Here is a 25,461-nt window from a genome sequence, read left to right on the forward strand (position 1 = left end):
CCAGAGCAGGCAAATCTATGGACACAGAGAGCAGGGTGGGGCTGCCTGGGGCTGGGGGAGGGGACAGAGTGACTGCCCCAAGGGATGGGGTTTCTTTCTGGGGTGATGGAAATGTTCTGGAATGAGATAGAGCTGGTGGCTGCACAATGCTGAGAACACACTAGATGTCACTGAACTAACTGTACACGTTAAAATAATTTTAAAGTGAAAGATACAGCCTGTCCAGGCGGTGGCGCAGTGGATAAAGCATCAGACTGGGATGCGGAAGGACCCAGGTTCGAGACCCCGAGGTCACCAGCTTGAGTGCGGGCTCATCTGGTTTGAGCAAGACTCACCAGCTTGGACCCAAGGTCGCTGGCTCCAGCAAGGGGTTACTTGGTCTGCTGAAGGCCCGCAGTCAAGGCACATATGAGAAAGCAATCAATGAACAACTAAGGTGTTGCAATGCACAATGAAAAACTAATAATTGATGCTTCTCATCTCTCTCCGTTCCTGTCTGTCTCTCTCTCTGACTCTCTCTCTGCCTCTGTAAAAAAAATAAAAAATAAAAAAAAAGAAAGATACAAACGACCTGAATTTTTAAAAAATTAAACTATGTTCCAGATCTGCAAAATGCATAAAAACAGAAAAACATGACCACGGAGGTCGTCACTGATAAAATGGTGTTGATCTCCCTGACTGGGGTGGGGCCCCACTCTCTCCTTTCTCCCCCCTGAGTTGGGGTCCTTCACAGCTGGCAGCATTTCAGGGAGGCCCCTGCTGCCCACCAGGGAAGCTAAGGAAGTCTCCCACGATGAACCCCACCCCAGGGGGCTCACGTGGCTTAGACGGTAGAGAAGACCTGGAAACTCACTTTCCCTTTTTAATCGTGTTCCTGCCCAGGAGCGGGTCCAGCACAGGATCCACAGTTTCGCCAATGTTCTCAATGAGCAAGGTGTCCCCTTCTGAAATGGCCTGCTCAATAATGTCCAGGTAGCTGGAAGCACAGTGTGGGGGATGCTGAGTGCCAGGGGCCACGGTGGCACCCTTACTGCCCCAGGACGTGCCCGAGGTCCAGCAGCTTGTGCACCTCCAAAACCCTGTCCTTCCCTGAGGGCACTCAAGGCTCCTGTGTGCACTGCCCTGCAGCAGCTCGTGCACCTCCAAAATCTGTCCTTCCCTGAGGGGCGCTCAAGGCTCCTGTGTGAACTGCCCTGCGGGACTGCCCAGGCAAAGTTTCACACCTGCCAACGACCTCCCCCATACACCTGGATGACACAGGGTGGCCTTTATTATGCCCACTGTTCCGCATTGGTGTCGAAATAAACCACACGAGAGACAAGATGAGACAATGACCTGCCTACAGCCTTCTGGTCAGCAAACAGCTAGGTTGGAGTCAACCTAGGCTGGGAGCCCAGGTCAGTACCCCCTCCTTGCAGGAACCACAGGTAATGGGGGGGCAGAGCCCCAAGTTTAATTCTTTAATCTTGGTGTCATTCCCAGGGCCAGTATTTGTATTGAAAGATCCACCCATCGGTTTAAGAAGTATGAACCACCTGGGTGGGATGCATGTCCCAGCCTGGCCAGCATCCCCCACCCACATGAGTGTGGCAGGCACCTCTTCTGTCCCAGGCGGATGGCTTTTAGCTCGCTCCCATATTTGTTTTTGATCCACTTAATTCCTTGCAGCTGGGCGTCCACAATGAGGGGCCACCGCTCTGTGTTGCACAAGATGGTGGCGTTCTCTGTGGACATGCGGTCACTGGGGAGCCCCTGGTTGTTCCAAGTGGCCACGTCTGCATCGTCGGTCAGCAGGGTCAATGGGTCCAGACCATTCGTGATGGGGATGGGGACCTGCCAAGGGAAAGCGCTATTTCTCAGCAAGGGGTGACGTGGCCTTATTGCTCTGGGGAAATGGCTGTCCAGTAACGGGGTTCTGCTGTTGGACAGTGGGGAGCTGGCCACTGCGAGGAGAGAGCCACTCCCATCCCCTGATGGATGTCAGCACTGGCCACCCCAGGCCACAGCCTTGACCTCGAATGGCCGGAGTGTCGGTCTCAGAATCAAAGGTGAGATTGGCCTGGGCCTGCCCTGTGGGGACTTCCCCAGTTTCCAAAGTGGTGAGCCACTTACCTTTAACTTGTTTATATAAGGGACCCAAAACTTCTCCATCAGCTCGTTTCGGTGCTTCTTGGTGAAGTAGCCCACATAGGAGACGAAGGCAGAGATCAGCAGGACATCCCCGCACAGGGTGACCCCTTGGAGCTTAAAGTTCTCCACCGACTCAGCCCAGCGGATATTTTCAGACGCTAGTCCTCCCACCAGCCTGGAAGGGGACCAAGGTCAGTGGGGTCAAAGAAGGGACCATGGTGTCTGGTGAACGAGAGGATTGGACAAGTGGAGCAAGGAAGGTGTGCCCCCACCGCCAACCTCTGTGAACCCTCAGGTGCTTACTCTGTTCAGTGGTTCAACAATGAAAATGCTTTGGGGGGAAATTTTGGGAAAACAAATGCTTTAGGGAAGCAGAACTAATGCTTTCTGGAGACAGGCACCTCCCCCAGGCCATCTGCGTTGATGCCACAGCTACTGACATTGTGACCACTTCACCCGTGTGCTGGAGTTGCTCCCTGGACACCACTGAGCACACACTCTGGCTAGCAGGAAGTCTGGGTGACAGCCACATGGCCACAGGACAATGCAGCAGCAGAGGGCACCTGGCCCTGTGTACCGCGGGGACTCTAGGTGTGCCTCCTGCCTCTTGGACCACCAGCTCTAGGATTGGTCCCCTAGCCCTCAGTGGCACACCATGTGTCCTGGATCATTGACACTAATTTGTTGGAAGTACAGCTTGTCTGATTTGGCCCACTGGGGTCTGTCTTGAGTGTCATCCAAGTAGCCCTACTTCCTGATGACCCACAGCAAGGTGATGACCCCACCATCTGGGGCCAGTCTCCTGCAGCCCGAGGATCTCCCAGGTCCCCATGTCACGCTGACAATGATCACCCAGAGGTCCCCAACTGCAGGGGAGGAGAAAATACAGCCAGAGCCACGGCCTAGGACAGTCTCTGTCTACTGCTTATGCCAGGCTCCCAAGCTCACTTGGGAAAATATGAGAAGACCACTCTACAGCCATGCTGTCCATGAGGGCAGCCATGAGCCTGGGCTGGCCAGCACCTCAAACGTGGTAGTCTGAGCTGAGGTGGCATGAGGTAAACACGCAAGGGGTTTCAAGGACTTGGGAGTTAAAACAAGCGTATAAATGTTTCATTGGTTGTTCTTATGTTGATCAGGTTTGAGGTTAAATATATTACCAAAAGCAATTTCATCTGTTTCTCTGTACTGTTTTAAGGTGGCAAATAGGACATTTTAAATAACATATGTGGCTCACGTCATGTCCCATGGGACAGCTCTAGAGTCCTTGTACATTGGACACATGACACAGTATGAGAGGACCCTGCAAGCTTGCACCCAACTCTATGGTACAGGTGACTGGGATGGAACCGAATTCTGCCTGAGCGGGCATCCTAGGTAAGTCAGGGGCATCTGGGATTCTGCACTGTGGGAGGTCATGGAGTGCACAGGGGCTCGACCATGGAAGTGTGACCAGCTCTGGGAGGTGGGGACTTGGGTCAGTAATTAGTCGTTCTGTTTGTCCTCAGCTATGTGCGCAGAGAGTGAAAGCTGGGACATTGCTGCCTCCCCTTGGGCTTATACCTCTTCCTCCAAAGGCCACTTGGTGGGCTCGTTCCTTTCAGGGGGTCTAAAGGACAGGAAGGGCGGCCTGTGGGGTTCAGGAGTTACCTGTTGGCCAGTGAGATCACCCTGTTAGTGGCGTCAGCCTCCTGCTGGCACTTGATTTTCTCAGCCGTTGCCTTTTCAAACGCCGACGTTAGGTTGCTCAGGTTGGCGTTGAGTTCCTGGAAAAACGAGACGGGAAGATCCTGAAGTGGATGAGGGCAGCAGCACCCTACGAGAGCTGGGCAAGGAGCAGGGCGGCCTTGTGTGTGCATCTGCCCGTGTGTGCTCTGCCTCCCGCTGCTGAATAATTCACGACAGCTGCCGGGGCAGCCCCTTTCCAAAGGAGGTATGGACTGTCCACCTGTGGAAGCAGTGGCCTTGCTTGCTGGACCAGGGCTTGCATGAGCACTCACGGCAATCTTGTTTTTGATCCGGGAGAGCTTGTCCTGGGCCTCGGCCAGCTCCGCATTGGCTTCCTCCAGTGCCTGCCTCTTGGGGGCCACATCGCAGTAGACCTCGTAGAAGCGCACAATGTTAATGCACCAGGAGCACAGGCCCGCGGCCGCTGTGGACTTGGATCGGATGAACTCAGGATCAAATGTCGGGTTGCCTTGGTAGGGCCTGGAGAGGGAACAGGGGCGCTGGCCTAGGGTCCACAGGACGCAGGCCCAACGCCAGTCTGCTCCAGCCTGGGCTCCACAGGGGCTGTGACTGGCTGCTGACCACAACAGACAGTAGTGAGAGGAAGGAGAAGGAAAACAAAACGTAGACTTCCGGACTCTGGAGTGTGATTTGGGTATGAAGGGACCTGGAGGGCAGTGACGTAAGGCTCATGTCCCAGATGCAGGAAGGAAGGCAGGCAGCACTTTGTCCTCTGTTCTTGCTCTGACACAGCCATTCTCATTGTTGTTCTCTGACAGCGCCGCTAGGCTTCAGAGGGGTCAGCCACTTGCCGAAAGTACCACCGACAGGCAGTGCTAGTACCAGGGGGCTGTGTGTCATCTTCCCAAACATCAGCTCCTGGAGCTGACCCCTGCCCTGCATGTGTCTTATCTGTCTTACTCGGGGGCCCTGGTCGGCAAACTGGCTCGCAAGCCACATGCGGCTCTTTGGCCCCTTGAGTGTGGCTCTTCCACAAAATACCATGTGCGGGCGCTACCTCGATAAGGAATGTACCTACCTATATAGTTTAAGTTTAAAAAATTTGGCTCTCAAAAGAAATTTCAGTCGTGTTGTACTGTTGATATTTGGCTCTGTTAACTAATGAGTTTGCCGAGCACTGCCTGGGGAAACAGGCCTAGGGATGCTGACTCTCCCTCTTGGGATGACACAGCTCAGGAGGGGCAGAGCTGGGGTTCACACGGAGCCAGGTGCCCCCAGGAGCCACCTCACTCCCTACCTGACCGTGTCGCGTCCCCAGCTTTGCGCCCAGTGTCCCAGGATCGCCATGCAGCTACAGCTTAAAAGGCATGATGATGTGGGAGTTACCTTACCACAGAGACCAAGAGAGATGCCAACAAGTGCAGGATAGACACTCCAGAAACTAGTACTTAAAAAAAACACACATCCTTAAGCATCATCAACAGAACTACTTGCCAAAAATATTCTACAGATAATTCGAATTATGATTGACATGTGAGAATATGGTTTTGACTGCAGCGGCTGTCCCCTCCCCCTCTGGTGCAGTGCACGCTTGTGTAGGCTGGTGTGTGTGTGGCTGCGTACACACCGGACCGTGTGGGCAGCGGTGGTCAGGAGAAGCCTGTCATGGGGCCACATTCTACGATGGCAGAAATGGAGACAGCCTGAATCCCCTGTGGTGTGAGGACAGTGGCAAGATTATACAGCTGTTAAAAATGACATTGATAAGTGTTTTAACACAGGGAAAGTGATTTCCCCCCAACAATGTTAAGTAGAAAAATGATAATAATAAAAGCAGAACAAATAATTGCATATACATAGTATTACTTCGACTTTGGGGGGAAAAACACAAAACTTTAGAAAAAGGACTAAAATTCCCTGCAAGTTGGCAGTGGCCGCCCCTGGGCGTGGGCTGCAGGGTCTCTGGTACTTTAAACTATTTTGTTTATCAAGCACTTTTCAATTGTTCAGGTCTCTTCCTCAACACATGGGAGCTGGGAGATGTTGGGGTCTCCCCTGGGTCACTGGGGCCATGGGTGTGCCTCTCTGTCGTGGTCAAGCAGCCCCTGAGGCCGAGCTGCTGAGGGATGCCCAGGCAGGGGCCACACGAAAGGCAGATGGCAGTGTCTGGAGTTCTTACAAGTGCAGAACCTCGTGAGTAGCAGTGCATTGGGATTTATGGGTAAAACCTGGAGCCCCCCCCCCCCCCGTACTCCCTTTTCAAGCCCCCCACCCAGAGGCAGCACTGCCAGCCAGGTTGAGTGTGCCCCTCCAGACGAGGTGTACTTACAGGGGCAGCCAGATTTGCCCGGGCCACCACCCACTGTGTGTGGGGTTCCCACCTTACTCTCCAGCCCAGGACCCTGCCCCAGCCCCAGTGAGTGGGAGAAGATTCCAGGACCTCGCAGTGCTTGGATGTATGTCAGGCTCCCGACAGGACCAAGAACTGTGCTGAGACCTACGGTCCACCGAGTCCGACTCACTTGAACGCCTTCAGGCAGACCTCGGGAATGTGCTCCTTGTCATACTTCTTCAAGGACTCTAGGAAGGTGTCCACTTTGCCCATCATGATCTTTGCCGCCTTCCAGCTCTTGTCCTTGGGGATCTTGCCCCCGGGTGCAGTCAGAATCATGACAGCGGCTGTGACATTGACCACGGCGTCCGGGGGGGATCCGAAGGACTTCAGCTCTGTCAGGTTGTTCTACAAATGACAGACGGGGCCGACCTAAAGGGGAGACCTGGAGGCCCCTGGTGATGGTCCCAGGGAACCCACTGCGAGTGAACTGACGGCCATGGCTTTGCCTCTTCACTCAGGCCAGGCTCCTCATGTCTCCTTTTCTTCTCTTACCTTATTCAGAGTGTCAAGAGCTTCCTGCGCGGCTAGCAGGGCTGGCTCTGCCTTGGCCAGGTCCGTTTCACAAGCCTTTTGTTTCTCAGTGACATTCTGGAAGGTACCAGACAGGAAAGATCAGTGCAGGGTGGGGGTCTTGTCTGGACAGTGTGTGTAAGGGGGGCGCTGGGCAGGGGCTGCAGGGAGTAAGGAGGCGGTGAGGTGGGGAGCCCTCTGCATGCTCCCCTTCATGCTCATTGAGTCACTGCCTGGAGGCCACCCTTGTCCTCCCTGCCTCCTTGGTTCTTGCCCCTAAATACGTGGGTTGCAATGAGCCAGCCTGGGCAGACTTAGGTTCAGGAATGCGAGCTATTCCTCCCATTGGCTCCAGTTTCTAGGCTGAAGGGGAGCCTGGGGCCGTGCAGACCAACCCTGGCTATAGACCTTACTGTCTCTGGGGACATTTCAGAGGTACGACTCATCCTCCCTGTAAGAAAATGAGAGTCTTTTCCATCGTGCACACAATCAGTCATTCATTTATTCATTCATACACTCAGTCACTCACAGTCATGCACTGTCATGCACACACTCATTCACTCACACACAGTCATGCACACAGTCATGTACACACTCATTCACTCACACACAGTCATGCACTCAGTCACTCACAGTCATGCACACAGTCATGCACACACTCAGTCACGCACACAGTCATGCACACAGTCATGCACACACACAGTCATGCACTCAGTCACTCACAGTCATGCACACACTCAGTCACTCACAGTCATGCACTGTCATGCACACACTCAGTCACGCACACAGTCATGCACAGTCATGCACACAGTCATGCACACACTCAGTCATGCACATAGTCATGTACACAGTCATGCACACACTCAGTCATGCACATAGTCATGCACACACTCAGTCATGCACACAGTCATGCACACACTCAGTCATGCACACAGTCATGCACACAATCATGCACTGTCATGCACACAGTCATGCATACAGTCATGCACACACTCAAGTCATGCATGCATTTACTCTTTGGGGTGGGATGAACCCCTCTAGGCCTTTGAGTGCCAAGCAGACAGATCTCCGTGGAAGCCTGGTATCTATAAATAAGAAACAGTTTCTACAGACATGTGCTACCACTTCTGGAAAGCCAAGCATCTGCCCACCTTGTTGATGACCTCCACCTTGATCTCCTCCTCATCAGCAATGGCCTTCTCTTTGCTGACCTTCTCAGTCTCCACACCCACCACGTGGATCAGCTTATCCGTGTTCTCGTTCTTCTGCTTGAGCTCCGCCTCCTGAATTGCCAGCTTGGCTTTTAAATCATCCACCTTTGGGGGAGGGGGACACACCAGGGGACCAGGGGATGGACAAGCTCAGCACCGCCTTGCATGCTGCCCTCCACCTGGGAGGGCCAGTGGCCATGGCAGCCACAGACTGGCAGATCTGCGGGCCTGTCAGTTGCTTAGGACTCCCTGGGACTCATTTCGATGTACCTTTTCAACTTCTCTAAAGTAAGTGTTTATTAAGCACCTACTGCATACATGGGGTCACAAGGGTCAGACACATTCCCATTGCTCAGGGAGCTAGCCATCAGGGAGTTTGGGGAGGCTGCGGGTCAGCAGTGAGGGGAAGCCAGGGGTAAAACACTCCCTGGGGAGCAAGCATGCGTGAGGCCCCAGGCCTGGCCAGGCAGGGGCAGGAGCATGTCCTGGTAAACAGGAAGGGAGAGGATGGGGTGTTCTCCCCCATCTTGATGATTTCTACCACAAGGAGGTTGCTTGGCTGTTATGACCATCCTTGCCTGGGAGCACTGTCCCAGGAATGGACGGCCTGGAAGGTACACTTGAGAAAAAGAAGTGGCCTGCTGGGCTGGCTCCCCGCACCCCCATCCCCACCCTGGTCCCTGCTGCCCCTCCTACCTGAGAAGCCGTGCTTTGCAGCTTCATGAGGCCATTTTCCAGTCTCTCGATCTTGGCCACCAGCTCCATTCTCTTCTTGGCCAGCAGGTTCTGGTAGAGTTTAATCTGCTCCAGGAAGGTTTTGGGAGTGGTGTAGTTGTAGCGCCTCTCGATGGCCAGATACACCTTGGACATCTCGTTGACAGTGGTGTGCACGTAGGCCATGAACAGGCTGATGGAGGTCTTGACTTCTGGCTGCAAAAGCAAGCTGGACCCTTCATTCCCCATTCCCTGCTGGGCGTGACCGCATTCCTGTAGGGCGCTCTGGCCTCCTCTCAGAAGGGCCCAGGGAAGAAGAGGCAGCTGGCCACAGCGAACCAGCAGGGTGGGCTTTCCTTACTCTCTGGTGGGGAGGGCCTGGATGAGACACAGCCCCTTTCCCAGTCCCAGCGGTTTCACTGTCAAATGAGACTCGAGACAGCAATGTCTCCGGGGGCAGCTGTGGGCACTGGTGACATTGCACCACCAAGGGCTGAGCTAGTGCGGTCACAGTAGAGCTTATTGCTGTGTCTCTGTGTCACACGCACTCACACCCCTGCACCCCTGCCACAGCACAGGGTCCGCCACTGTGTTCAGAGAGCCCAGGTCGTTCAGCAAGCACTCATTGTGCACTTCCTGTGCGGGGTCCTAGGGTGTTAGTAACTCCTCTGCAAGCTTCCTCGTCCTCTGTCCACACCAGGGTCACATCTCCCACTACCCGCGTCTGTCCCCACTGCCTGAAGACAGGCAGTGGGAGCTCTACCCCAAGAATTGACCAAGTGACATTAACTTCCATTCAGGTTAATTTGGAAATGCGTCATCCATCATGTTTCTTTGGCATACACTCTGTGCCCTTGCTGGTGCCAGCGGCGGGGCCCTTCCCTGATCCCAGAAGGCCCGTCCTGGAGGCTGGACACCCATGTCTATGCCGGAGTGAAACATTGTTTGGCTGCAGCATTCCTGGGGTGGCTTATCCCGCAAGGGAACACTGCGAAGGCGGCACATAGGGGATTTCACCCATCTTTAAACACTTGGGTAAAAGGTCGTTTCAGGTTCCTTTTATCCTACAAAATAACCAAATATGTGTTCAAAACCTGATAACAAAGTGTGGTTAGCTCTGGGGCTACCCAGTGTTCACGTCAGCCTGGTCAGGGCATAAGGGTGGCAGTGAACATGGGCACCGCCTTTGAATAAGGGAGTGGCAGGCTGGCCTGGGGGGCACGGTGGGTACAGCATTGGCCTGGAGTGCTGGGTCACTGGCTCGAAACCCTGGGCTTGCCCGCCCAGGGTACATACAAGAAGCAACTACTACAACTTGATGCTTCCCGCTCCCCACACCCCCACTTTCTCTGTCCCTTTCTCCTTTCTTTAAAAATAAATACAAGAAAGGCACTGTATAAGGGGACTACTCACATCTCCCCACATACTCCTTATGAGAAGGGCCGGTCAAGGGGAGGCAGAGCCACGCTGGAGCCCAAGGCAAAAGGAAAGTGTGTGCCTCGTGTCACTTATCACAGTGAGCACAGGCTCTCTGATCCACTCCAGACAGGGCCAGTGTGTGAAGCCTGAGTCACCCAACCTGTCAGCACATCGGTGTCAGCCCTCCTGGACCGGCCTTGCAGGGCACAGCCACATGCCAGAACCCTGGACTGATGGAAACGACATTCCCGTACTGTAACGTGGGGCCAAGAAACCAGCAAACGGCAACCCTGTCTTGGTTTACAATTTTGTTCACTGTAAATGTTTTAGTGTTAATGTTGATTTAAAAAAATATTGCATTAGAACATCACTGACCTTGATTACTGAGGTTCTTGGGGCCCCCTTAAATGTTGTGCCCAAGGCGGGTGCCTCCCTTACCTTACCCTAATCCCGGCCCTGGAGGTAGATGTCCAGGATAGGATCCCTGTCTCCAGTGACCATTGGCACAGACACGGCAGAGGAAGCCGGGCCCCAGTGACTCACCTGAATCCCCTCAGTTTCCTCCAGGAAGCGGGCGCTGACAGACACCAGGGCGTCTTCTGGCCATTCGTGGAACCAGTCGATGGCTGTGCAGTTGACCACAGCAGGGAATTTTCTTGCCCGGACACGCAGGACAGAGCCCACGGGGGAGAAACATAGGATCACCTGAGTGCGGGGCACAGAGGAGCCGCTCATGGGGGCTGGCAGAGCTGAGGCCAAGCACGCCACCATGCAGGAAGCTTCTCTAGAGAGAGGGTCCTCGGCGTGGGCTCAGCTCTGAGTGTGCAGGGAGTACATTCTGCTTCCAGTGTGAAGCGTGGCCACTGCTCCACAACAGACACACACTCAGCTGACTTCCCGATGCTCCCTAGCAATGTCAGGGTACAGGGGTCAGCCCCGAGCCCCCCTGAGTGATATTCGCAAAGGAGGATAAAGAAGTCTGGGTGAAAAATGGGTGGGCAATGGACATCCATGCTGGGCAGATGAGGCCCAAGAGGCCATACTCATATTAGCAGAGCCTCCTCCAGACTCTCCAGGACCGTGGCTAACCCTCAGACAGGCTGGGACTCCCCAGGGCTCGGCCTTTCTGCAGGACTGGGAACTTCCTTCTCATGGAAGCCTCACTCATTCAGCCTGCTTCCCCTAAGAGGGAATGCTGAAGGTCAAGGTTTACTGATCTATTTAACGTTGTATTTGTGAGCTCTGGCCGCTTGGCTCAGCAGTAGAGCATCGGCCCAGTGTGTGGAATTCCCAGGTTTGATTCCTGGTCAGGGCACACAGGAGAAGCACCCATCTGCTTCTCCATCCCTCCCCCTTTCACTTCTCCTTCTCTCTCTCTCTCTCCCTTCTCTCCTCCTGCAGCCATGGCTCAATTAGAATGAGTTGCCCCAAGCACTGGGGATGGCTTCATGGCTTCTGCCTCAGGTGCTCCTGTTGCAACGGAGCAAGGTTCCTAGATGGGCAGAGCATCGCCCCCTAGTGGCATGCCAGGTGGATCCCGGTCAGGGCGCATGCAGGAGTCTGTCTCTGCCTCCCCTCCTATCACTAAAAAAAAATAAAAAAAATTGCTGTGTCTTTGTGTGTATATAAAACACCTCTTGTGGCCATGAGAAACCTTTAATGGCCCCCATCCATCCGGCAGCCCCACCTGTCTGTCCTCTCCTAACAGATTTCTACCTCCTGGGAGGGGCCAGCCTTCTTCTGTACCCAGACTAAAGACCGGACCAATTCCTACAAGGCTATGAGGCATAGAGCTGGGCCCCTAGCACCCAGCAAAGATGGAGACGATACCTTAAGCTGCCTGCGGACTTTTTCAATGAAGAACTTCCAGCACATTTCCCGAGTGTCGGTCATGCCCATGGACTTCACTTGCGGCCGCATGGAGGAAATAATGTTCTCCAACTCCTCATCAGTGAACAGCCCCGGGATCTCCCCCGAGGCCAGCAGGTCATTGATCAGCACCAGAAACTGCTCCTCGGCCACCTGGGAGTCTGTCATCAGGAACACAGAGGGGATGTTCTTCACGGCTGACTTTATGTACTGAGTGCTCAGGTCAACCTGCAGTCACAGAGGAGGACATGCCACGCATCCTTACCAATAAGACGCTTGTTTGGAAGCGTCCCTGCAGCCCCCTGGGAAGCCACCCAATCAACAGCTTAAGAACTGTGCAAAGTCCATAGAGGGAGGTGCAAAACCATAGGCAGAGGTCAGCCGTGTCCCAGCAGCGCCTTTCACAACAGCCCAAGATGGGAACAACCCAGCATCCACCCAGGATGCACAGGACACCCTGTGTGGGATGTCATTGAGCCCTGACGACAAAGCCAGTTCTGACCCATGGGTGGACCTGGAGAGCATGGTGCTATGTGAAATAAGCCAGCTGCAAAGGACAAGTGCTGCATGACTCCACTTGTGTGAGGTCCCTGCACAGTCAGATCCATAGAGACAGGACATAGAAGGGAGCAACATTGTCAAAAGGATGGAGATGAGTATGACACAATCAGGAAAATAAGTCAGTACGATCAGGTGAACCAACTAGCAACTTCAATGGAGAGAACTCAGTAATACAGTTGGCTAGTCCCTTGATAGAAGGAGTAGACTCCACTGCTCCACTGGGGACAATGACAATTGGAAGGCAGATGCTTATGCAGAGGCTGCTGTCCCTGGCACGGCCCAGTTGGTAGTGCCAGAGACAGCAGGGCTGAGAATGAATGAGCTCACTGTCCCCGTCCTCCTTCCTTAGACCTCTGCCCACAGAGCACCTCGCCCTCTGAGACCAGGGCGCTGAGCTTGGGTCGGGCTTCAGACTCATCCCACAGAAGCCACCTGGCCAAGACTGCTAGGCTGTGTGAGGTGGGGAGGGCCCCCGGGCCTGGCATCATGCTGGCCTGCAGAGACAGCCCCAGCGCTGAGGCAGAGAGACGTGCTATTCAATGTGGCCAAATCAACTTAGTTCTCATCAGAGGTAGTGTGACGGCTCATTCTGGACAAGCAGCTCCCGAGAGACCAAATTTTCGGGAAAAAGAAATCAATACAAAGCCTCAGTGGAGTGTCTTGGGGATGCAAATCATGAGGACACTAATATTTATTTCATTAATTCAAAAAGTGGCCATTCAGAATGCCAAGCACATAGTTAGACTCTGAGGAACGGTTTTGAATGATTCCGTCTGGAGGCCAGTCCAGTGGCCAGGGCCAACAAGCAAATCCCTTGGCTGCTATTGTTTGCATTGATTTTACAGACTCCAGTCTACCGTCCCTGGGTGTGAGCACCTGCCTAGAAGTCCCTGACCTTTACTTTCCAAGATGCAGCCCCTGCTGGTGACAGACAGACCCTCTAGGCTGGAAATGGGGGTGGGGGAACGGGTGGGTAGGGGGTGATGGTGGTGGTGGTGGTGGCAGTGAGCATTTTCCCCCACGCCATCTCAGTCTCACCTTGAGGTCTGGAATCCCATAACCCTTCTTGAGGGTGATCTGGAATACATCTAGCGCACTGATGTAGGCGGCCAGGCGTGAGAGGCTCTGCTTACCGCTGCCGCCCACGCCCACCAACAGGGCATTCCCCCGGGGTGACTCCAGGATGCGATTGATCCTGCAGATATGCGCCACTGCATCTTCAAACAGCACCTGCAGGGGCCAAACACCCCCTCAGTGTCTCACCTTGGGTGCACTGGCTGTCCCCAGCAGGGCACGGAGCCTCACCCTTCCCCCAACAGCATCAACATTTGTGCAGCCCCGGGGTGGGGGTGGGGGTGCCATCAAGGCATTCCTGCTGTCAGCTCGAGCACCACGCACCAAGTTCATGACTGCGTTGACCTCATTGTAACTGTCCAGGATGTCCACCAGGAGCTTGTTCAGATGAGCCACATCCGTCACTGGGAAGTATTTGGGGTCGCCGATCCCTTGCGCAAAGTGGCTGAAGATATTTGGTTTGGCAAATAAAAACTCCTCACCAAGTTCCTACAAATAAGAGATGAGAGACTCTTGTCATTAGCCTCTGTGGACACTTCATGGATAGGCTGTGGACACACCGTGGACAGGCTATGACACACTGTGGACATTGGTGCCCTAGCACCTTGCTATGCTGCTTCAGGAGACCAGGCCAAGGATACAGGCACCCAAACCAATGTCTCCAGGAGCCTTACAGAGAGCTGGGCAAAATCCCCTAGGGGACGGCCTGTCTCCGTCACAGAAGGAATCCACTGATGGCCCCCTCAAAAATGAGTCCGCCAAGGACACCCAGGGACTGCAGCAGAGCACGTGGGCCCCAGCAGGAGTCCACCAGGGACACCCAGGGACTGCAGCAGAGCACGTGGGCCCCAGCAGGAGTCCGCCAGGGACACCCAGGGACTGCAGCAGAGCACGTGGGCCCCAGCAGGAGTCCGCCAGGGACACCCAGGGACTGCAGCAGAGCACGTGGGCCCCAGCAGGAGTCCGCCAGGGACACCCAGGGACTGCAGCAGAGCGCGTGGGCCCCAGCAGGAGTCCGCCAGGGACACCCAGGGACTGCAGCAGAGCGCGTGGGCCCCAGCAGGAGTCCGCCAGGGACACCCAGGGACTGCAGCAGAGCGCGTGGGCCCCAGCAGGAGTCCGCCAGGGACACCCAGGGACTGCAGCAGAGCGCGTGGGCCCCAGCAGGAGTCCGCCAGGGACACCCAGGGACTGCAGCAGAGCGCGTGGGCCCCAGCAGGAGTCCGCCAGGGACACCCAGGGACTGCAGCAGAGCATGTGGGCCCCAGCAGGAGTCCGCCAGGGACACCCAGGGACTGCAGCAGAGCGCGTGGGCCCCAGCAGGAGTCTGCCAGGGACACCCAGGGACTGCAGCAGAGCGCGTGGGCCCCAGCAGGAGTCCGCCAGGGATACCCAGGGACTGCAGCAGAGCATGTGGGCCCCAGCAGGAGTCCGCCAGGGACACCCAGGGACTGCAGCAGAGCGCGTGGGCCCCAGCAGGAGTCCGCCAGGGACACCCAGGGACTGCAGCAGAGCGCGTGGGCCCCAGCAGGAGTCCACCAGGGACACCCAGGGACTGCAGCAGACCAGGGACACCCAGGGACTGCAGCAGAGCACGTGGGCCCCAGCAGGAGTCCACCAGGGACACCCAGGGACTGCAGCAGAGCGCGTGGGCCCCAGCAGGAGTCCGCCAGGGACACCCAGGGACTGCAGCAGAGCACGTGGGCCCCAGCAGGAGTCCGCCAGGGACACCCAGGGACTGCAGCAGAGCGCGTGGGCCCCAGCAGGAGTCCAGCAGAGCACGTGGGCCCCAGCAGGAGTCCGCCAGGGACACCCAGGGACTGCAGCAGAGCACGTGGGCCCCAGCAGGAGTCCACCAGGGACACCCAGGGACTGCAGCAGAGCGCGTGGGCCCCAGCAGGAGTCCGCCAGGGACACCCAGGGACTGCAGCAGAGCGCGTGGGCCCCAGCAGGAGTCCGCCAGGGACACCCAGGGACTGCAGCAGAGCACGTGGGCCCTAGCAGGAGTCTGCCAGGGACACCCAGGGACTGCAGCAGAGCACGTGGGCCCCAGCAGGAGTCTGCCAGGGACACCCAGGGACTGCAGCAGAGCGCGTGGGCCCCAGCAGGAGTCCGCCAGGGACACCCAGGGACTGCAGCAGAGCGCGTGGGCCCTAGCAGGAGTCTGCCAGGGACACCCAGGGACTGCAGCAGAGCATGTGGGCCCCAGCAGGAGTCCGCCAGGGACACCCAGGGACTGCAGCAGAGCATGTGGGCCCCAGCAGGAGTCCACCAGGGACACCCAGGGACTGCAGCAGAGCATGTGGGGCCAGCAGGCGTTCTCCTACTTCTTCATCCCTGGTGGGTGGAGGGAGGGTGTCACTCCCTCTCCTGGGTTACTTCCTTCTCACACAGATGCACACCCACATGTCAGTCATTTCATGGAACCGACATGGGCCTTCCCATCCCCACCTGAGGGCCTTTCTAAGAGGGGCAGGGTTATCATCAGCCTCAGGTGCCCTGCTCAATTGGAGCATGTCTGGCTCAGCAGCGGGACCTGAGGCTGGACTTACATCAAAGAATTTCTTGGTGGACGCTATGGTGACCCGGTGCAACGTTTCTTGGTCTTTTCCATCAACCATTTTGTCTCCATACACTCTTTCTGCTTCATGCAGCCAGATGCGGACAAAGTCAAGTGGGGTTCTCAAGACCTCAGCTGTGGAGAACAAGAGCCCCTGCCCAGACACGGGAGGTCAGCGTCTTCGGCTGTGTCGGGAGGCAAGCCGGCCGAGGGCGATGCATAGGTGGAGCAGGAAAGTGGTCGCTTCCCCAGGGAGAGAGCCACTCAGCTGCTGGTGCAATGTCTTCTTGGGGCCAAGGCAGCCACTGGTTGCCCCGTCCATCTACACCCCAGAGGCCGGAGGGTGTGTGGCCAGAGAGACGGGGAGCACTCTCCTCACCATACCAGGTTAAGGACTTCCCTCTCTCATGGAGTGGATGAAGAAGGGGCAAGAGACGCTAATCGTGGGGGAACCAGCCCATCGAGGGCCTCAGAGCAGGGGTCACAAGTCCTGCCTCTGCAGCCAGCCTGCCTGGGCTCAGCTCTGGCTTGGCGTTTACTAACCTAGTGACCCGGGCAAGGGTCTCTCCTGGGCTCTGGGGACATGGTGATGACAAGACAGACCCTGCCTCTGCGGATTTGCGTTTGGGTAGGAGATATAACCAAGCAAACAAGGTAAACTACACACTGATGTGCTATGAATGACACAGACAGGGGGGTCAAGATTGAATGTGTGGGGATGAGGAGGGGCCTCTTGAGAACATGACCTTGGAGCTGACCCTTAAAGTGGGAGGCAATGGGTATCACTTAGCCTCCTTGAGCCTCAGTCTCTCCTGGAAAATGTAAGAGCATCACATGTTTGGATGAGAAAAAATGGGGGTATAAGTGGCTGAACCCAGTGCCTGGTTCAGACTAAACAATAAATTAGAGGGAACGCCTGACCAGGCAGTGGCGCAGTGGATAAAGCGTCGGACTGGGATGCAGAAGACCCAGGTTCCAGACCCCGAGGTCGCCAGCTTGAGCATGGGTTCATCTGGTTTGAGCAAAAGCTCACCAGCTTGAGCCCAAGGTCGCTGGCTCCAGCAAGGGGTTACTCGGTCTGCTGAAGGCCCGCGGGCAAGGCACATATGAGAAAGCAATCAATGAACAACTAAGGTGTTGCAGCGCACAATGAAAAACTAATGATTGATGCTTCTCATCTCTCCATTCCTGTCTGTCTGTCCCTGTTATCTGTCTATCCCTCTCTCTGACTCTCTCTGTCTCTGTAAAAAGAAAAAAAAAAATTAGAGGGAACATCATCACTGTTATCACCATCGTCACCATCATTGTCACTATCATCACCATTATCATTGTCACCATCACCATCAACACCACCACCATCATCATCATCACCATTATCATCACTAACACTCCCATCATCACCATCATCACATCAGCAGAAGCACCATCACCCTCACTGTCATCCTCACTTGCATCAGCTGAGAAGGAGAGCACCAAAGGGCCAGGGACTTGGCCAGAGGGTAGCATGATGCAGAGCTAAGAGCAGTACCTGGAAAATATTGGAGAGGTCCCGGAGGTTGAAGACATAATGAAACCTAATGGCGGTGGGAAGAAATGTTGTTGTGACTTTCTGATGCAGGGCTGTTACAAGAAAAAAAGACATCGATTAGGCACTCTTAATGGCCTCAGGAAGTACATGGCTTACAGTATAGTTTCTAAAGCAAATGGACGATGAGCTGGTGACAATTTAAGTAGGAAATCGGCAAGGCTGACTAGGAAGGAAGTTTGCTGCCCCAGTGATGTGTAAATCATTTCTGCATACTGAATTTCCACCCACTGCTCCCCCTCAAGCAATTGGATTCCACAACATCTCCCGTCGAAACACAGCTTTTTTTTTTTTTTTTCTTTTTGCTTTTTTTTTTTTGTATTTCTCTGAAGCCGGAAACGGGGAGAGACAGTCAGACAGACTCCCGCACGCGCCCGACCGGGATCCACCCGGCACGCCCACCAGGGGCGACGCTCTGCCCACCAGGGGGCGATGCTCTGCCCCTCCGGGGGGTCGCTCTGCTGCAACCAGAGCCACTCTAGCGCCTGGGGCAGAGGCCAAGGAGCCATCCCCAGCGCCCGGGCCATCTTTGCTCCAATGGAGCCTTGGCTGCGGGAGGGGAAGAGAGAGACAGAGAGGAAGGAGAGGGGGAGGGGTGGAGAAGCAAATGGGCGCCTCTCCTATGTGCCCTGGTCAGGAATCAAACCCGGGTCCCCCACACGCCAGGCCGACGCTCTACCGCTGAGCCAACCGGCCAGGGCCCAAAACACAGTTTTATCTAAACAATATTGATTGAAATGTTTAAATAAAATATCTACCAGGGGAGCATGGGAAGCAGCTATCAGCCCCATAAAGCAGTAGGTTTTACCAACAAGAGACAGGGTGAGGTTGGCCAGCTTACCCAGGGCCGAGGCCACCAGCTGGCTGGTCATCCTTTGAACCACCATGGGGGCTGAGCGATAGGCCAGGTGCTGGGACAGGATGGTGCTGTAGATGGTCATTAGGGCCTCCTGGCCTGGGAAGCTCACAGCAAACACGCAAAAGTGTCGCTGCCAGAACAACCACAACCCCATGTCAGCAGCTCTTGAAGACCAACTTGTGGCCAGGCCGCCCTCCCGGGGAGCAGGGCCTGTTCTCATCGCCCAATATCTGTGGGCGGGGCCAATATTTAATCATTAAATATTGATTGTATCTGAAACAGCCAAATTCACTTCCTGTGCTCAAGAAAAAGTTTGGTGGAGGCAAAAGCATGTCTCAGCTCCCAGACCTGGATTCATATTCCCGGTCTCTGTCTGCTCAGAGAATTCGGAGAGGCGACCCTTCCTGGGTAGGGAAGGACCTGCTTATGCTGAACAAATATTTGTTGGTCATCTGAAATGCAGATTTGACAGGGCACCTGTATTTTCATTGACTAAATCTGCCAGCTTCGTCCCTGGGGTCCCAGGGCCCAGCTGGCCGGCCTTTTGACACCCCTGCCCCCTGGGGTGTTCTGAGAGGTCAAGGAGCTCTCCAGAGTGCCAGCCGGCAGCCCTGACTCCTCCCATCAAGGCTTCCGTCCTCACTGGCCCAAGGGGCCCTCATGCCCTGGGGGCTGCCAGGCGGCTCTGGCCACTGCCCACCTGGAGTCTGGGGTCGATGGTGAAGGAGCCCGCGGTGGGGTTCATGCAGGCCACGTACTGACAGCTGTGCACGTCCTTCAGAGTCAGCTTCTGCCGGTCGTACCTGCACAGGGAGGCCGGCGCTGCTGTCCTGCCCCAGCCTCCACCCCACCCCCAACAATGCCTCGCATGTGGCAGAAAGGTCAAAGAAATCTCGGTCAATATCAGTTCTCTGTGAAAGAGCTGGTTTCATATCATGCACTCAAGAAAAATTTTGAAACGGGGTCAGCAGAGCAGTTCGGGGGCAGGTCTGGGTCCAAGTAGCAGCGGGCCTCTTGGTTAGCTGGTTAACTTCTCATGCCTTGGCATTCTTATCTGTGCAATGGGTCCTTATGGGGACCTTCATTGCAGCCTCCCCAGGGGTGTCCCTCTGTGCCTGCAAGCCACTCTAGCGCCTGGGGCAGAGGCCAAGGAGCCATCCCCAGCGCCCGGGCCATCTTTGCTCCAATGGAGCCTTGGCTGCGGGAGGGGAAGAGAGAGACAGAGAGGAAGGAGAGGGGGAGGGGTGGAGAAGCAAATGGGCGCCTCTCCTATGTGCCCTGGTCAGGAATCAAACCCGGGTCCCCCACACGCCAGGCCGACGCTCTACCGCTGAGCCAACCGGCCAGGGCCCAAAACACAGTTTTATCTAAACAATATTGATTGAAATGTTTAAATAAAATATCTACCAGGGGAGCATGGGAAGCAGCTATCAGCCCCATAAAGCAGTAGGTTTTACCAACAAGAGACAGGGTGAGGTTGGCCAGCTTACCCAGGGCCGAGGCCACCAGCTGGCTGGTCATCCTTTGAACCACCATGGAGGTGGCAGGGCAAGCAGACCTGTCCCATACCATGAAAGCTCCAGGCCACAGCAGCCAGCTGAGGGCCCAGCAGACGCCTGTGGCATGCTCGTGGAATGGATGAGGGGAGGAGACCTTGATCCAGCCCTCCTGCTCTGTGGTTCCATCCAAGCCCCACAGCCTGGTTCATTCCCACAGCCAGATCCCAAGGTCCCACGTCCCCACCCCAGCTGTGGCCTTACCCACCCTGGCTCCACCCCCACAGGCCCCCGTCACAGCCACATTACCAGTGCCCATGGTCCATGTGCTGCCGGATGAGGGTGTGCGGGGCCACCGTCCCATACTTGTCCACCTCGGGCATGTTCATGTCATCGATGAAGTAGATCAGCTTCCTGGTGCCTGGCGGCCCGTAGTTCCTCCCCGACTTCTTCTCCAGAGGCTTCTCGAGAACCCCTGAGGAAGGGAGCGATTGGTCTTCAGTGTCCGGCAGATCCCAGCTGGAAGCTCTACCAGGCCTGGAGCCCTAGCACCAGAGGCTGGGCCCCAGGGAGTGACCCTGGAGGGGCCATCCACTCCCAGAGAAAGGAAGGAGGGCACCATGGGTGGGAAGCAAGGGCTGCAGAACCTGCACCCTGTCGACCTTGGAGCCATCTCAGCTCAGTTATGACAGAAGCTCCCTGGGGGGTCTTCCAGGGAGCACTGGGAAGAGAGGGCCCCGCTATTACTCCATCCCGTACTCTGGAGGCAGAGGCCAGTGGGGGGATGTGTGGGGAATGAAGAAGCAATGGCAAGCCCCTGGGTCTGTGGTGAGAGGGGACGAGAAATGTGGGGGAGCAGCCATGTGGTTGGGCGTGTCCAGGCCAGGCAATGAGGACCCAACCTGCCCCCGGCCCCTGGCCTCATGCTGTCCCCCAGCCTCACCCTGCAGCATGGCTGAGGTTGTGTAGAAGTTGAAGGGCACAGCCTGCACGAGGTAGTGGTCGGTGTTCAGGCTCGCCAGCTTGTCTCCCATCAGCACTGACTTGCCCGTCCCCGCACTCCCCACCAGCATCACCGGCCGTGACTTCTCCATGAGCAGGTCCATGAAGTAGCGGATGCGGATGGTTTCCATGGTGTGCACCAGGGAGGCCTGGGGTGGTGGGAGCAGAAGATGGGAGAGGAAGGAGGAGCCGTGACCCTCGGACATACCTGAGCCTCCAATCTCCAGACCCAAATGGCTGCTAAACCCCCACATTTACTTAATATGTCCTGCTGCTCAGAACCACTTGCACTTGGACATCCCATCCACAAATGTGGTGGAGCCTTCTCCCAAGCTGTCAGTAAACTGTCTCCATGCTGGGGCAGTTACCTGCAGCGGGACATCAGGGTCCAGCTCAAAGGACGGCACTTTTTCTGTCCAGGGCAGGAACTTTTTAGTGTCAGGGTCTAAGTAGTAGTCGAAGATGGTGCCCTGTGAGGGAAACTTGATCGTTTTGAATTCGTTGATCCACCATTTGCTGAACTCGACTCGGTAATCTATGAGCTGTGAAAATGCAGAAAGGTAAAAGGGGTGTGGGGAGACCTGGGCAGAGTGATGGGGTCCCTGTGCAGCTGGCACCCACCTGGTCCTGGAACATGGCACCCCCGAAAGCCCAGAAGCAGGCGAACACGAAGTAGAGCTCGTACAGCTCCTTAGGGGAGTCGGGCGGCGTGTTCTTCTCCGTGAGGAGGCACTCGAGCAGGTACAGGACCATCTGGATGACCGTGATCTCGGGCACTGGCGTGATCTTCTTAAACCCCACACGCACCTTGTCCAGGCACATGGGCAGGTACTTGTCAAAAAGGATCATCAGGTTGGCCTTTTCAGACTGTACCTTGCGCCTCTCAAGCCAGCTGTTCACCACCCTGGGGAAGAAGGGAAGATGCCGGGTGAGGACCGGACACCATGTTGGGTTGGCCCAGCATCTCTCCCCCTGGCAAATGCCTCTTGGCATCTCCACATGGTTCTGGTACACCTGCCTGTCCGTGCACACCACAAGAGGGTCTGATGAGGGTCCTGGCGCTGGGGGTGTGTGCTCTTTTTCTGATGTTCTAAATATGAGGGTGCTATAAGCCTAGAACAACTGAGAGCCAGCTATCCTTACTATACCAAATGAAGCTAACCCTGGGTGCAGTAGAGCTGAGTATCGAAGAGGAGAGGAGAGGAGGCGAGGGCAAGGGAGGAGAGAGGAGAGAAGAGGAGAGGAGAGGGGAGGAGGGTTTCATGACATCGTCAGGTGGGGGAGGGGAGAGGAGGGAATGGGAAGGGAAGAGCAAGGAGGGAAGAGGAAAGAAGCAGGAACATCTTATTACATCATTTTGATTCCTGGATTGTGAATTGAGCCAATAGATTTATTTTTCCCCTTCAGTTACTTTGAGTTGAATTTGTCACATTTAGCAGGAGGGTCCAAACCAACACGACAGGCAACACAACAGGCAATGCTGAAGAGCTACATTGGGCTGTGTGGCACACACTGCCTCCGTGCTGGGTTGCAGAGAGGTGGCCTTCACACTGGCAAGGCTGTGGGCTCTAGAGCCAGGGCTTGAATCTGTTCTACCATGGCCACCACCTTAGTCAAGTTATACCACATGTCTGAGTCCCTGGGCACTCCCACCCACACTTCAGAGGGTGGCCAGCCTGATATTTTTGTTTGTTTGTTTATTTATTTATTTATTTATTGGTATTTTTCTGAAGCTGGAAACGGGGAGAGACAGTCAGACAGACTCCCGCATGCGCCCGACCGGGATCCACCCGGCACGCCCACCAGGGGCGACGTTCTGCCCACCAGGGGGTGTCGCTCTGTTGCGACCAGAGCCACTCTAGAGCCTGGGGCAGAGGCCAAGGAGCCATCCCCAGCGCCCGGGCCATCTTTGCTCCAATGGAGCCTTGGCTGCGGGAGGGGAAGAGAGAGACAGAGAGGAAGGAGAGGGGGAGGGGTGGAGAAGCAGATGGGCGCTTCTCCTGTGTGCCCTGGCCGGGAATCGAACCCGGGACCCCTGCACACCAGGCCGATGCTCTACCACTGAGCCAACCGGCCAGGGCTTGTTTGTTTATTTATTGACAGAGACAGAGAGAGGGACAGATAGGGACAGACAGGCAGGAAGGGAGAGAGATGAGAAGCATCAATTCTTTGTTGCGGCACCTTAGTGGTTCATTGATTGCTTTCTCATATGTGCCTTGACTGGGGGGCTACAGCAGAGCCCCCCAGCTTGCTCAAGCCAGCAACCTTGGGCTCAAGCTGGTGAGCTTTGCTCAAACCAGATGAGCCTGCGCTCAAGCCAGCAACCTCAGGGTTTTGAACCTGGGTCCTCCAAGTCCCAGTCCAATGCTCTATCCACTGCGCCACCGCCTGGTCAGGCACCAGGCCGATATTTTTAAAGCTCACAAGAAGGAGCTTAGGCCACAATGAGTGCTAAGAAAGTGCGTGCCAACAGCATAAGGAGTGTCCAGCTCCTTAGCAGGGCAGTGAGCGTGTCATTTCCAGGATGCCCAAAGCATAAACAGGAAGCTCACGTCACCAAACACGGCCGGCCTGTCACCTGCAAGCCCTTTCCATACATGAGCACCAGTCCTAACAGCTCTGTTTCTTATTGACCTCTGGTCCAGAACAGAGAACTGAAGGCTATGGCCCCTGGGAACCCCGCATTATCCAGACAACAAAAGAAAACTTGGACAATCAATGTCTGCAAGTGAAACATGGTGCCCCCCACTGCCTGGCACAGTTAGGAACCAAATTCCAGCTACGTAGGCCTTCAGAATCGAGACCGTCTGCCAACCTACATGTAGACTGCTGCATTTGCCTTCTGTTTTGATGGTGTTTGTGTCAAATTTTACATTTGGCCTTGGTCAGAGTGAGTGTCTGCAAACATGCGTGCTGGCTTTGACTTCAGATACAGGCCCTGAGAGACACACTAGGAAGGAGGGTGGGTGGGCTTTACTGCCCCAGGCCTGGGGGCTCCTGCCCTGCCCCTAGAGGCAGCTGGTGCACCAGGCCCTGAGCCTGCTTCCCATTCTTCCCCAGGGAGTGCTCCGAGTCCTAGCCTGCAGTCACTGCTGACTCTGCTGTCGCCTGACGAGGGCTGTCCACCTCTCCTCCTGCAAAGCCTGCCCCCTCCTCCTTCCCAAGAAGCTGCTCACCCTCTCAGCCATTCCGGCCGTCCCACTGGGAGCCCCAAGGACCGTCGTGGATGAAGGGTGGGCAGTCTCTAGGTCCCACCTCTGCCCACACCTGCCTCTCTTCCGGCTCCCCCCTCCCTGCTCCCACTGGTGTTCCTCGAGCACCTCACGATCCAGTCTTCCTCCTGTCTCTCACGTGTTGGCAGCTCCCACCCAGATTCTGTTTCGTTCCTTTGCCATATCTGCTGCACACCCTGAAAACTCTCCCTGAAAACATTCTGGTGGGCAGAATGTGGCCTCTCAAGAGACATGTCTACCCAGGACCTGTGCATGTGATTTATTTAGAAAAAGTTTTGCAGGTGTGATCAAATTAAAGATTCAAGATGAGACCCTCCTGGATTGGGGTGGCCCTAACCCAATGACAGGTCCTTATTAGAAGAGGGAAGTGGAGGCTCACTGGCATGGGCAGAGGGAAGAACATGTGAGACACCGAACGGTGGTCATGAGAGGCAGAGACTGGAATGATGTGTCCGCAAGCCAAGGGTCACCCAAGGATGGCCAGGGCCACCAGAACCAAGGAGACAGGCTGGGACAGATTCTCCCTCAGAGCCTCCAGATGGAACCCAACATCCTGACACCTTGATTTTGGACTCTGGCCTCCAGAACTGTGAGAGAATAAACTTCCATTGTTTGAAGCCCCCTAGTTTGTGGACCTTTTCACTGCAGGCATCGGACATAAGTGGGGTGACAGGTGTTGCTGGAGAAGACAGCACAGCAGGGGCAGGTCAGTGGTTCCTCAGCTCCAGTCCCGTCCCTGCAGGGGTCACTGTGTGCAGGCAGCCCTCTCAAGCCCCGGCCTCGCCATGCTGCCTCCGTCCCAGCAAACATTCTCGCTTCCCACTGCAGAGGCTGAGAGAGGACTCAGGCATGACTCGTACCCCCCTCTCACTCCCCACCTCCAGCCCTGCCTGCACCTGCAGCACCACGAATGAACGCACATACAAATAGGCAGCTCTGGCATGCCGCCAACCCCTTCCCTCCCTGCCACAGTCTGGAGCCCAAGAACTAAAACCCAGCTCACGGGTTCCACCCCAGATCCGCGGGGTTGATGTAAAGAATGCCGGCCCTGGAGACGGTGGCTGGGGTGGCTGTCCTTAGATGGCTGATCTCGAACACGAGCCTCATGGTGCGGTTCAGGGGGATCCGCTCATTGCTGGCCAGGGTGAGGACCT

General features: G+C 55.7%; 1 protein-coding gene and 1 long non-coding RNA gene across 4 annotated transcripts in view; one reads left to right on the forward strand and one right to left on the reverse strand.

The window, feature by feature from the left end:
• The window catches only part of DNAH17 (dynein axonemal heavy chain 17), a 106,785-nt gene that overhangs the window by 20,604 nt on the left and 60,720 nt on the right, over positions 1–25,461 (reverse strand). For both annotated transcript variants that reach the window (XM_066381411.1, XM_066381410.1), the window contains exons 43-64: positions 25,311–25,459; positions 21,696–21,978; positions 21,443–21,616; positions 21,016–21,223; positions 20,382–20,547; positions 19,277–19,379; positions 18,559–18,706; positions 17,661–17,752; positions 16,125–16,286; positions 13,897–14,061; positions 13,537–13,728; positions 11,899–12,165; positions 10,612–10,773; positions 8,632–8,865; positions 7,876–8,040; positions 6,707–6,802; positions 6,342–6,559; positions 4,131–4,338; positions 3,781–3,896; positions 2,113–2,305; positions 1,598–1,833; positions 854–976 (exon numbers count right to left, since the gene is read on the reverse strand). In XM_066381411.1, the coding sequence (XP_066237508.1) occupies positions 854–976; positions 1,598–1,833; positions 2,113–2,305; positions 3,781–3,896; positions 4,131–4,338; positions 6,342–6,559; positions 6,707–6,802; positions 7,876–8,040; positions 8,632–8,865; positions 10,612–10,773; positions 11,899–12,165; positions 13,537–13,728; positions 13,897–14,061; positions 16,125–16,286; positions 17,661–17,752; positions 18,559–18,706; positions 19,277–19,379; positions 20,382–20,547; positions 21,016–21,223; positions 21,443–21,616; positions 21,696–21,978; positions 25,311–25,459 (3,860 nt within the window). The remainder of the gene's footprint in view (positions 1–853; positions 977–1,597; positions 1,834–2,112; positions 2,306–3,780; positions 3,897–4,130; positions 4,339–6,341; positions 6,560–6,706; positions 6,803–7,875; positions 8,041–8,631; positions 8,866–10,611; positions 10,774–11,898; positions 12,166–13,536; positions 13,729–13,896; positions 14,062–16,124; positions 16,287–17,660; positions 17,753–18,558; positions 18,707–19,276; positions 19,380–20,381; positions 20,548–21,015; positions 21,224–21,442; positions 21,617–21,695; positions 21,979–25,310; positions 25,460–25,461) is intronic.
• Positions 1,814–4,136, forward strand: LOC136403074 (uncharacterized). Of its 2 annotated transcripts, XR_010751092.1 has the most exons (4): positions 1,814–2,048; positions 2,133–2,321; positions 3,329–3,507; positions 3,873–4,136. It is a non-coding gene; the product is annotated as an uncharacterized lncRNA (long non-coding RNA). The 2 variants fall into 2 exon arrangements; XR_010751091.1 differs by having other exon boundaries at positions 2,133–3,507.

This window comes from Saccopteryx leptura, chromosome 4 (genome assembly GCF_036850995.1).
Source record: "Saccopteryx leptura isolate mSacLep1 chromosome 4, mSacLep1_pri_phased_curated, whole genome shotgun sequence".
In the NCBI taxonomy this organism is placed as follows: Eukaryota; Metazoa; Chordata; class Mammalia; order Chiroptera; family Emballonuridae; genus Saccopteryx; species Saccopteryx leptura.